This window comes from Opisthocomus hoazin, chromosome 18 (assembly GCF_030867145.1).
Source record: "Opisthocomus hoazin isolate bOpiHoa1 chromosome 18, bOpiHoa1.hap1, whole genome shotgun sequence".
NCBI lineage: Eukaryota > Metazoa > Chordata > Aves > Opisthocomiformes > Opisthocomidae > Opisthocomus > Opisthocomus hoazin.
This window is the reverse complement of record NC_134431.1, coordinates 5,695,003-5,708,126: the sequence shown is the minus strand read 5'-3', so window position 1 is coordinate 5,708,126 and position 13,124 is coordinate 5,695,003. Positions and strand designations below refer to the sequence as shown.

Below are 13,124 nucleotides of genomic sequence, written 5' to 3'. Positions count from 1 at the left end.
GCAGAAAAAAAAATAAAAAACCTGATAAGGGGATCATTAAAATGAAGATAACTACTGCCATATAAGCTCGTTAAAAATTCAGGAGGAAATAGTATTAAATATGGTGCAGTTTGCCCAGCAATTGAAGGGTAGGACACGAGTTGTAGGCTGTGCCCTCATCGCAGTCTACAGCTTCCTCACAGGGGGCAGCGGAGGGGGAGCTGCTGATCTCCTCTCTCTGGTGACCAGCAACAGGACACAAGGAAAGGGAATGCAGCTGCATCAGGGGATGGGCAGTGGGCCATGAATCACAGAATCACGGAATGTTCAGGGTTGGAAGGGACCTCTGTGGGGAGGCTCTGAAGAAAAGGCTCTTCACGGAGAGGGTGGCCGGTCCCTGGAACAGGCTCCCCAAGGAAGTGGTCAGGGCACCCGGCCTGTCAGAGCTCATGGAGCATCTAGATGATGCTCTTAGTCAGATGGTTTAGTTCTAGGTAGTCCTGTGAGGAGCAGGGAGTTGGACTCGATGATCCTCCTAGGTCCCTTCCAACTGGAGATAGACTATGATTCGATGAGGAACATGAAGTTTAGAAATGTTAAACTGCAACAGAAAAAAAGAAAAACGCAGACTGATTATTTAACATCTTGGTAATGCTACCTCTCAAGTTCGTGATTCTCTTCCGAAAGAAATGAAGTGCTATCCTTCACTATTTAAAAACAAAAAGAAGAACAGGTGCACATGTAATGGATGCTGTCCTCTGCATCTGAAAGGCACGTCCCCAGTTTCATTCCCTCCTACTGAAATTACGTTCACACTGTACTAAACTGCATGAGTATACAATAATGTTTTCAAGGTCAGAGATAATCAACATGTTCAGCTGGCACGGTTATTACTGTCAGAGCAGTATTCCAGTGCAGCTACTTGTTTCATAGGGTATGTATTTCAGTAATTGTGACCTCTAAAATTCATTACTAGAACACAAAGTTAACCTCTTAAAGCCAATTTTCGACACCTTCTTTCATTCTAGACCAAAGCTGGTAGTCCCAGTCTGTCACTGTTCAGCCTCTTCTTCACCTTCTTCACCAGAAGGTTTACTACAGGAAGAGATTCAACTGTCCAAATGCTGATGGCTGCATATCCTGGCTATGAAAGGAGACCAATATGTCCTTCTTAAGGACAGAATTGCTATTAATCATTTGGCTTTGCATTTGGGCTTCTAGAACATAGTTTCCACTCTTGTTTCCATGACTTCCTAAGGTCTGGTCCCCCAATTCAAAACACATTCAAATGTGAGATCTTCTGAAATACGTTCACTAGAAAAAAGACATGATAAAAACCAGGTAGAACACAAAAATTAACATGCAAAGATATAAACTAAAAAAAAAGCTCAAATGCTAACAATACGTAGAAACAAAGTCCTACTCCAGAAGAGGGTGGACAAAAAATAGGCTGTTCAATAGGAGGAAGCAAGTCTCTGGAAGATAAAATAATCCAAAAAAAATCAACAAGTATCTTGTTTTATCAAGATTCTTGATAGACTTTTTAGGGACTGTATATAGTAAGAGTATAATGCAAGTCCTTAGTATGGAAATCATAATTTCTTTTAGAAATTAAATGCCATTCACAATAAAAATTACACTTACTGGGAAGGTCATATAAGCAGCTATTGCTACTCCCTTCAGACCTGAATTCGAGTGGAACATTACAACTACAAAATCTTATTTTACTTTTGCATTTGTGAGAAGCTGTAAGACACAAAAAACTACTTCTCAATTTCCTGCAAGCCAAGAACTTGGAAAGAAAAGTTCTCCAAGGCATTAGCTATTAGTGGATGGCAAAAGTAAGCACCAATACACAGAGAGTTACCTTCTGTTAATTACTGACACGTACAGAGCCTTTAATACAGCACAATACAACAGACCGGTAACAACCAAGTCAGCTGCTAAAAACCTCATGCACAGCGGCAGAGAATCCACTGAAAGGAGCATTAGATTCCTCTCAATTCACACAATATTGTTCTGACAGACTATTTTATTATCTGTTCCGCTTCATGCTCAGATGTTCTTGTTATTTCCCACTTCAAACTTCCACACTATTGTCTTTTTCTATATTTTGCAGCTTCTCAGTCCTATCAAAGCGAAAAGCACAGAAGCACCCAGGTTTTCCTGAAAACAGGCAATTGAGACTCAATGTGAGGAAAAGGCAGGAATCCATGCTTATGGGGCTCAGTTCTGCAAATCTCACATTGAATATCTCGTGTCCTTTTAACTTCAGTCAGAAGTGTAGTACGACAGTTGAGATACACGCATTTAACAATGCTTTAAGGACCTTCTCAGAAATTAACGTAGATGACAAAATGCAAAGCTTTACTCTCAAAAGACATTCTTAAATGCCCCTGAGAACTGCAATTAGTGAGTCATTTCATGTTTCCTTACCAATAAACAATCCTACATTTCGCTGCTGGTATATACCAACAACATCTGTGTTAGCAACGTAGCCTGGCTCACCTGTTGTGGTACAACAGTTTTCTTCAGGCACGGATCAATAACGTTCCTTGCTATACATCAAAAAAACTCTTCCTGGCAGACTCCAGTGCTGCCCTTGGTGCATTCTGGGACTGAGCTCATCCTTATGGCAAGCAGTAATTCAAGATTACACGTATTACCTTTCTCCAAGAACTATTATGGCTTTTTCTTGCTACACTAAAAACATTTGCAGGCTGGGAATCCAAGTACGAGTAGCTGTAGGGTAGACATTATAAATCTCCACCATCCCCAGGTTTGTATCTCAGCAGAGTGCTTTTGGATCCAGATGACTCGCATGACCCTTGCACAGAGCTGCCAGACCTAAAACACGACCTCTGGCAATTGGCTCGGTTACCAGTTTTCAACTAGTCACATCTCCGAAGCTCAAACTGCCTGTCGAAGCCTCAGACCCAGGGCAGACAGTTTCAGATTTTTTGCCTGACTGCAATTCCGACACATGCTGCAGTTCAAGATGGTGCAGTTTCTGCACATTAACAGAATAATCCACTTTTTGCCTGACGCAGTTGTAAGTATTTAGGAACAACGCTATTTTTTCCTGTGTTACCTGGTGCTTTTGAAATACAGAACATGCTTTCAGGCCTCTTGCGCACAAAGAGTTCTCCAGGCATGCAATTTTGATTTAAAGCTGACAAATCACACTCTGACAGCACGTCCTGGATTGAGTGTGAAATGAGACTCGCTAGGCAACAGGACACCCAAGCTTTAGTCATCCCACCACCTCTGGACTCCTTCAGCCAGAAGTGTTACTTTAGGCTGCCAAATATCAATAATTTTGTCTAAGTCCTTCATCGTGTTTTCCTCTTCACTTTTGCAAACAAAGTTTTCTTTTTATCTTCTTTTAAAAACCTTGATTAAATGTAGCAGCTCGAAGGATCGCAGACCATCAACAGAAGAGGGTTTATAAAATCGGGGACTGATGACAGATCAGTCTACTAGATCCCCCATAATAGTGGGACAGAGCTCAAATTTTAAAAGCCACACTTAAGGAATAAGAATACAAATATAAGCAGAAGGAAACATCACCCCTCTTCATCAAAAAGTCAAAAAGAAAACCCTTGCATTTTCTAAGAAGGACCTACTCCTGGGCAGTTACTGTTGCCTTCCAATCTGTTCATTTTTGTGCTGCAGTCAAAAATTCTTGTTTGATTTAAAGGATTTTTTTTTTTCTCAGGAAAATCCAACCTGACCTGCAAAAGGACTCACAAAAGTAGTAAGGCAGGCTCAGGAAGTCTACTACCTGTATATCCAAGAGTAGCATCTCTCTTAGTGTGAGATCAGACTGTCTTTTCCAGTTTTTTCGAGCACTGATTATCCGGGTGAAAGAGCATTTCTGTTCTCTGTGCAGCACCTACTACGAACCAAATTCAGGTTCACAACCAGGTTCATGCTAATATAAATGACATATAAGCACCTTAACCGACTTCAGAACAAGTGATAAGTTGTGCACAGCCCTTAAAACACCACTTACCACGCATTTGCATCTCTCTATCTCTCCCTTTCACTCTGCATAGCGTGCTCTATGTATTCTGCTGTATTCCCAACTCTTTGTCACTGGCAGAACGTGAAAGCTTTCTACTTCACCTCAGATTTTACAGACCTCCTACCCGGTTACTAGAAGCAAAAGAAGAAAATAAAGCAAGCTTTTCTACCTGCTGTTTTCTGTCCACAGACTATCTGCTGCCTTTTCATAGCTTATTCTATCGTAACTCCTATATTACGTCTTTTATTAGTATCATATGTACATCAGCTTTTCCTGCAAGGTTTAGGGTGCAATTACCTCCCAGGCTTTTTGTGTGTGTCTTGAATATAAAGCAAGACAAAAAAATGCCTTCAACACCTAACAAATAGTATGTGAGTCCATTGCGTGCAATCTTATCTAATTAAAACTAAAGCAATGACTGCAAAGATGCCACATGAAGTTTGAAATGGACAACTAACAAGTAGCTATAAAGTTAATATAACTGAAAAACAACCTACCCACTACATTCCTCAACTTTGTGCTTGTTTTAAAAAAAATAAATCTCCGAACAAGAGAAGTAAAACTATTACAAGCAATGCTAAAAAGAAGAGGAACGGAGGTGAAGAGTATACTCGTATCGATAACATGGTCCAAGATTTTATTAGTAGCTTATGTGCTTACACCCCTCATACGGGCACAGGAAAAGTCCAGATGCAAAGCTGAGTGAACAAATGTTCCTTCTTATGGAACCAACCAAGGGCCAAAAATAGTACAGGCAAATTTATGCAGAGATACCATTACACATCTAGACACCCAGCTGTATTTACATTTACATAGTGCCATGGCAAGTGCCAATACAAGTCTGTTTATGGGCCAATTTTGTGATAAAGAAGTGGGTCTTAACTTGCCAATAATTTGACTCCCAGCAGTCTAGCCATCACTTTGTGATGTGACAACAACTGAAGAACAAGGGTGGAAATATGTCAAGATGCCTTTATAACCCTCCTTCTATAAAACCGCTACATATAAATTCATTCTGATAAGAAAAATTCAGGTGGGAGGGACGAGATTTGATTTTCACAATACCTATTGCTAATCATAGCTTAGTTCATACTTAGCCAAATGTTCAAAGGAGAGAAAAATATAACAAACTCATACCTGATAAAAATGTGGCCAGAAAGTACTGATGGCGAGTTCTGCTTTCACCCATCCTTCTGTAACAACCCCTGATACGTTCCATATGGGATTGCCCTGTGGTCCCCCATTCACCTTCACGTAGACATTCAGAGAGCCAGGACTGGAACGGTCTCTGCTGGATAAGTAATAGTGGAAGTCGATGCAATGCGTGTCATTTTCCTTCAGCGTCGGCAACAGCAAGTGAGCCTTCTGCCCAGATGCCCGCCCAGAGCTGTTCACCATCATGAAGGAGCCTGTATAGGAAAGGAAAAACAGAATAAAGAGTGGGTTTGCTTGTATTTTTCAGTAAAAGCAGTTCCATTAGAAAAGTCAGTGATTCCCTTCGAAGCCAGAAAACAAAACACTCATCTGAAGAACTCAGACTAGCTATATTATGCTAGTTGTTAGGTAACAGCAAGAAAATAATATTAAAATTGCAGCGTATATACACAAATAAATTCAGGGCCAACCAGAACCACTTTAATTAGATAACTTCAAAATCAAAATAAAAATACTACTTTGCTTTTATTATTTTATAATCTTGTGATAAAACAGTCACTCTTAACAAAAGCATATTCACACTTCAAGCAGCAGCGAGGCTCTCATACCATGTACAGTCCCCCAAGGGCACATTCAATACAAAAACTGCAACAATGAACCAAATTCTCAGCTGACATTTGTCTATGTGGCCCCTACCCACTTCACGCCAATCTATACCTCTGAACACAGCATCCTGGCACTATAGACTCCTGCAGGTTGTAACGTGTTAAGAAAAACCCAATTTTCAGAGCCCAAATGAATTTGGCTTGTTAGCGTAACAGCAACATCTTGACTAGAAATACTGCATCAAGGACATTTATACTCCTAGGAGGGAAGAACAGGCTGAACTTCGGGAGGGAAATATATACTAAGGCAATTTATGAGTTTGTTAACCTGGAAGCTTGCATCATATTAACCATGGCACTTGATGTTGAACTCTCATTTTGATTCATCAAGCAGTTACTCTACAGCACATTTTGTCTCAACTCATCTCTTCAGAGATGCATCAAGGTGACAAATGTTAGCAATAAGAAAAAACATTATTTGATTTAATTCTGTTTAAAGGATCTCCTTGATGTGCATACAGACACACTCGGAAATAGCTGAAGAAATACTAAGATTGGGGGGGAGAAATCTGTGTGCCAGCAGCCAGGCATGGTAATCTTTAATTAAATGCAGCCCTCTTGACACTCTCAGTTGTGATGCTGCTGCCAAAGCATGGTACAAATGTATTTCACTGCTGGCCTCTTGCAGTTCACAGAAGATTGAGTTTGAAAAGCCTTGTTTCACTCCTAACCTACTGACTTTCCCTATTCCATGCTGCAGCAGTAGCACTCATATAAACATTTTGATCAATTCTGTGCAGTGAACAGCCACATATCCTAAATTTGTACCAACAGATACCAGCAACTTTCTCCCACAAAAAAATGCGTTTTTTTTCCTGTGTTTATATACTATATATGCATTTTGTAAAGGACTGAAAAGCACAGACGCAGAATAAAGTCATTCTTTCATTAAAAAAAAATATCACACACTCTAGAGACCTTTGAAAATTCAAGCACAATGCAAGCACAGCTGGGGAAGAGGCTCTCCTACGAAATAAGAAAATCTATAGTCAAGATGCTCTCTGGCAATCCTATCTTTCATTTTGATACGCTGAATATCAAAACAGCCCCAAATTAAGAAATTCCAGATTCACAGCAAGGACTTTGAGAAACGTAAAAGCTGAATCCAAACTTCTCAATTTCTCTTTAATAATCAAAGTCCATAAAACGGGATCCTGACAAACGTTCACTGTTGGTCTAATTCTGCTCCCAGTCAACCACAAAATTCCCTTTTTCAGAGAGTACTGTATGCATACTATTCTTAAAAATACACCCCACTAAGCTAAAGTTTTGAGAACCTGAGATTTGGCTTCTGTTTCTATGGCCTGAGACAATCTATTCTGAGCTGGCACAGCTGCCAACAGGCTGAAGAGGCAGCACAGCCTGAGAGTTAAGGCAGCAGGCTGGAAACCTGACAGCCTGGTTTCCAAGACTAATTACAACACTCACTTCCATGATCTCTCGCAGTACTCCTAGTCTGCCTTATCCTTCCTTACAAATAAAGTAAGAATAGTCATAAGAACCACTCTTTTACTGAGAGTCTGGGAGGAAAGCCACTGTAAAACTGCTGAGTAACGGTAGTACAGCATAGCAGAGCATAGTAGCTGCTGTGAAATGCACTGCCTGCAGAATTTCAATGCCATTTTGAGAAACAGCACAAGATAACAGTGAAGACAAATTCTGTATTTTGGGGCTTTGAGCAGCCTGGTCTAGTGGAAGGTGTCCCTGCCCACAGCAGCGGGGTTGGATCAATATGATCGATAGATAAGGTCCCTTCCAACCCAAACCACTTTATGACACTATATGTGCCAGATCTCGTACTTGAGGATGACAGTACAGTCAGTTAAAACACTGAGCAAAGAAAAGCAGAGCTCTTGTGCATCCACAAGTTTTTTGACAAAGTGCCTGCAACACCAGGTAGGAACCCAGGAAACTCACTTTCGCACCACCATTGATGGGACAATACATCATTGCACTTCTGTGCATCTTTCAACTTTTTTTTTTTTTATAATACATGTATTCCTACTCTAAAGAACTTCTCTGAAGCTGTACCATGTCTAACACAATACGGTCTCAAACTGCACTGGGGTAGGTAAGTGTCTCCATGATAGAAAAAGTTAGAGAGTACTTAACTTTTACAGATCCCTGTATAAAAATAATGAGCTTTCCTCTGGGAGAAAAAACATCAGCTTTTATAAAAAGTTCAAAGCAATAATTACAATTTTATTTTTTGCCACCCACTAAAAAATGAATCACAAGCTACTCACAGTATGACAATGGCCTTTTGTGCAACTGCCGACAATTCGAGAGAGAGCCTGAATCTAGTGGCTGACAACATGAGCAAGTAAAATATACATCCACCAAAAAGCACTGAATAATTAGTCTTAGTTACTAAAAGAATAGCCTTACAAACAGTTGTCATGTACAAATTATTCATAGCTTCTTATTTATAGTTGTTTTTTTTAATACAGTATGCCTGGAGATACAGGAGAAAATACTATAAAAATGTGTCTTCAGTAAAGTCCTGATAAGAGGTATTATTTTGCATGACAGCATAAAAGATGAAAAATTTACACTTCTTGTGCCATCTCTGACAGAGAAAAGTAGTCGCACCTTGTTTAAGTCCGTTTGTCATCTACTACCTACACCACACCCCTCGTTTCTGCAGAGCCCGAGCGTGGCGGCTGCCCCAGCAGAGCCTTCCCCCGGCTAGCCAAGGCTCGGGGCCCACCACCCCGCGCCCGGCCACCGCAGCAGGGGCTGTGAGCTCACAGTTTTGTCAAGACTGCAACGGACAGCAGATAGAAGGACACGCCGATTTACAAAATTCAGTTGCGAATAAATTATACCCTGTATTCTATAAACTGGCCTCTAAATCTGCCCACCTGTACACATTTTCATTTTTTCTTTTCACAACGTGAACTTTAATGGGAATCCACTCCCCTGTCCTCTAGTGCCTTCAAAAGCTCTGCACGCTCCAAGATCAACAGCTGAGCTCCACCATCCTATTCTAAATGTCCATACCCAGGGAAGCTTGCCTGGGCAGCATATATCACTTCGAAGTAGGTGAGAGATCACAAAAAATACTCCCACCAGGGGGGAAAAAAAAAATTCGACTGTCTTTTAAGGACAAGTGTGGTTTATCCTCAATAAAAATTGACATATTGTGATTCAGAGTCTGACAGCCTTCTTTAGGTTGAATACAGAATTGAAGCTGATGGGACGACTTCTCAATTGATAGGCCTATATGTGCAAATAAACGAGATACAATCTGGTCTGGCACCAACAAACCACTTGTCTTATTTTCCACTCATATAAAGAGCTAGGGAATGAATTAACATGTCACAAATGGAAAATATTGATAAACGGATGACTGAAAGCCACTTAAATCTCTCCAGGCAAGAATCTGAATAAAACAAAGGTGTCTTGGAGAAACTCAGACGATTGCATATCCAATTTTGAAAAATAACAGTAGCAGAAAAAACACCCAAACATTTTGCTTCGTTATTTTGTTTACCTCCATCCAGAAAGTTCAAATGTCATACAGTCCACACCGCACCAAAAAATCAGTTTGGGGGAAAAAAATTACCTATGGTGTATAAAAGTTCTTTTATATTTATTGGACACAGAAGTATATGGTCATCAAAGCAGATTGAATATCAGGTTAATTAAACTTAGTGCTCTCAGATCAACAGTTTAGATTAATTAATATCTTGCTGGCTTTGTCCTGAATAACCAAAAATGACTGCGTTATGTTCAGATCAATCAGAAGCAAGGAGGATGCGAAGATGGTAAATAAATTCATTTCTAAAAATCTGTTCAAACGACAGGAACATAAAACAGCACTCTCTCATAGTTATTAAACATACCACTGAAAATTGAGAAATTAAACCATGAAGTGCTCTCTAGCTGGCCATAAATTTCAATTTTTCCCCTGCTTGGTGCATAATGATGCCTTGATAAGCGTCCTATTATTGATGCATCTGCAACATATATCCTCTTTCTGGAGCTGAAATGCTACTCTGTAGCAGATGGTGGCTATTGTGTTTACACATCAGCACTTTATGATTACATTTTCTCACGTCTGCAGTAAAAAGAAAGCCGTAATTGAGTTTTTAATGGCTTTGCACATTGTTCATTAAGATTACATGAGTGTGTTCTGACAAATGACAGCTGAAGAAACGAGCCACTGAGAAACCCTCATGATCACCAGACAGACCTCAGTTGATGCTGTTTCACTGTTGGCTTTGAAGAACTGTGCTGTTTAAAAGTGAAATTATAGCAACCATTAAAGACTGAATGTAAACTCGAAAAGAAAGCTGTCAAAATGCTCAACTCCAAAACGAGACTTGTAAAACCCTGAACACCAGAATCAGGTATGGAATGTTCTTTTAAAGAGCAAACTCTTTCCCAAAATAAAGGAATGGCTTTTCCAGCAGCTCCATCAGGTGCACGAGCATGTTTTGCACACAGTTTTGCTTATTTCCAAAGAACAGCTCTATCTCAAAGAAAGCAAGTCTGACACCTGTCCTTGTTAAGGGAGAACAAAGCACCATGGAATAATCTGGGTTGGAAGGGGCCTCGGGCCACGCTCCTGCTTAAAGCAGGGGTAAGCTCTGAGGCCAGATCGGGTGTCTCAGAACTCTTACCTACTGAGTCTTGCAAACCCACCGGGAGGACTGCCCATCCCCTCTCGGAAACCTGCTCCATCACTTGATTGCCCTCAGGTTTGCCCTATATTCAGTCCAAAACCTCTCTTTTCAACTTACGCCCTTCATCTCTCATCCTCCAGACACTCGCTACTGTAAAGATCATAACTTGGTATTCCTGATAACCTCCTTTGTAGGTACTTGGGGGCCACTGTTACGTCCCCCCAAAGCCTTTCCTGCCCCAGGCTGAACAATCCCTGGTAACTCCTTGGCTTCTTCTCAGAAGACAAGTGCTCCAGCCACACAGGCTTGACGGCCTTCGCTGAACTTGCTCCAGTTCACCAGTCTCTCTGATATTACGACACCCAAAATTGGGCACAGTATGCTCAATGCAACCCAACGAGTGGCAATGAAAGGGGGACCACTTCCAGTTGTCCACTGACTATGACCCTGTCAAAACAATGCAGGGTGCTGTTAGCCACCTTCCCCCAATTTGATGTCATCTGCAAACCCAAGCTACCATCAACAGGTGCCACCCACGCAGCTTTGACCCATCTGACTGCCACCACCCACCCAGACCGTAACACCCTAGCTCAGAAACGTGGGAAGCTCTGTCCTGCCTCTCTCATCAGCAGCCGTATAGCAGTTACTCTTCCGCAGTTCAACTACAGTACCAAGAGAGCTCTGATAACTTTATATTTAAACAAAAATATGGCAGAAGCCAAGCTCTTCTAATTGGATACAAACCCAGAATATTCTAAGGATGCTTATTAGAATAGTAAGCCACAGATTTTACAACAGTTGTTTTAACCTACGTATCTCAGTGAATGAGTATACACCATTGCAGATTTAAATGATACATGAGAAGAAAAGTCTACTACTATGAAGCCCCAATACACAAGGAAAAACTGCCACACAGTCTGTGTGGAAGGATACCAAAACAAAGGACAGTTCACGGTCAAGGAGAAGAAAGTTATTTAGAACAACATTAATTACATTGGCAGCTCTACAGGTACGATTTCTCACCATCCTTTAAAGGTTATTACAAGTATGTATAGGGCACAAATCCTGGGGGACACCCCTGGTAACCTCCCTTACTGAGAGTTTACTGCTCATCTTTGCCTCTTATTTTAAGGAACAGTCCTCTCAAACATGTTCTGGAAACCCATTGCATTGGTTTTTAAGGTTATTTTATCAACAAAAAAACAATCTACTTGTCCTTTTTTTTTTTTTAAAATTCAAAGTATTCTAACAAATTTCAGAAGTGTGACTTTCAGAGATTTTAATTCCCTTTGCAAGCGTGCTTTGACTCTTTCCCAGTATTTCATTACCAGTGCACCAGGATTAGCGTCAGGGCCAGTTCGTCATCTCATATACTGACCTGGAAGTCCTTTCTGAGTCATTTTTACAGAAGGACAAATCAAGCAAGAGGCACTTATGCCAGCCAGCTAGGCAATCTCATGCCTTTCCTAGTCAGGTTTCCACACACCATGTTTTGCATCTCTTTTGGTAAAGCAGGTATTTATCATACTGTCAAGCCAATCTGAATGCCACAGAACAGACACGGAAGAGCGTCTACATGAAGTATGCAAAAACCACGTTTAAGGACAACATAAGAAAAAAGTCCATCTACCGCAGCACTTGGTTTCCAGCAGTGACAATGTGGCTACTTTAAGCAGAACATAAGGATCAGGGTACTGCGAAGTCGAATACATCATGTCAAGCTGCTGACAATCAGCTATATCAAGATTTTTAAAGTCGAATGCTGCACCTACCCCTTTCATTGATTAGCCACAGATTGATCTTCCTCCTATAATTTTTGTTGAGTCAGTCAGGAATAAGATTCTGTCAACAAGCTCTATACTCTAATTATACAGTATGCTGAGGAAAATAAATCTTTCCATGCACTTGCTTTAAGCTACTGCCACTTCATTTGTAATTCTTATTTTATGAAAAGTTATGATTACCTACCTGCTTCACACTTCCCTCATTTTTATATCCCTACTCTTTATACTTGTGTATAACAACTGTGCAAGGCTCAGAAATCTCTTCCCTCAACTAATGTACTACAGAAAGCAGCATTTGTACAAACTCCAAATTCAACAAGATGTATCTCATAGCTGCTACTCCTTCTTAAAGTATTAGGACAAAATCATACCCATGGGTTTTATTTCTCAAATGTGGGTCATACTGAATTAATCTCCTAGTGGGGAAAAAAAAGAGCTTGATTCACAGATAAATGTGAATATAAACCGCAAGTTGAGTTCAGTATAATTCATGAGGACAATTCATTCACCTGGGAAACTGTTGCATAATAAGATAGTATTTTTTTAAAGAGACAGTCTATTTGTAAAGAGCTTTCCTTCCAGAAATTAATGTCATTAAAAGAATTATATCGTTGGAGTTTTTTTGGTACGAAAAACCTCTGTAGGAACATGACTGACCGCACATTACTTTAGTGAATGCAAATATTTGCTGTAATTATTTAAACAAAGTGAAGATCATGGCATAAATGCTTTACCAATCTTCCCTGAAAGACTAGGTGTGTAACAAAAGCGGGTCTAGTTTGCACATTTCCACGTGTCCTTGGGAGGAGAGAAGTTTGCAACTCTCTTGCTTTCTATAAAACCAAATAACTATAGGACAATACCCAGAACTAGGGAAACCAGG

General features: G+C 40.4%; 1 protein-coding gene across 8 annotated transcripts in view; it reads right to left on the bottom strand.

The window, feature by feature from the left end:
* Window positions 1-13,124, bottom strand: part of PTPRT (protein tyrosine phosphatase receptor type T) — a 475,971-nt gene that overhangs the window by 289,793 nt on the left and 173,054 nt on the right. For all 8 annotated transcript variants that reach the window (XM_075438296.1, XM_075438300.1, XM_075438302.1 and 5 more), the window contains exon 3: window positions 5,144-5,415. In XM_075438296.1, coding sequence (XP_075294411.1) covers window positions 5,144-5,415 — 272 coding nt within the window. The remainder of the gene's footprint in view (window positions 1-5,143; window positions 5,416-13,124) is intronic.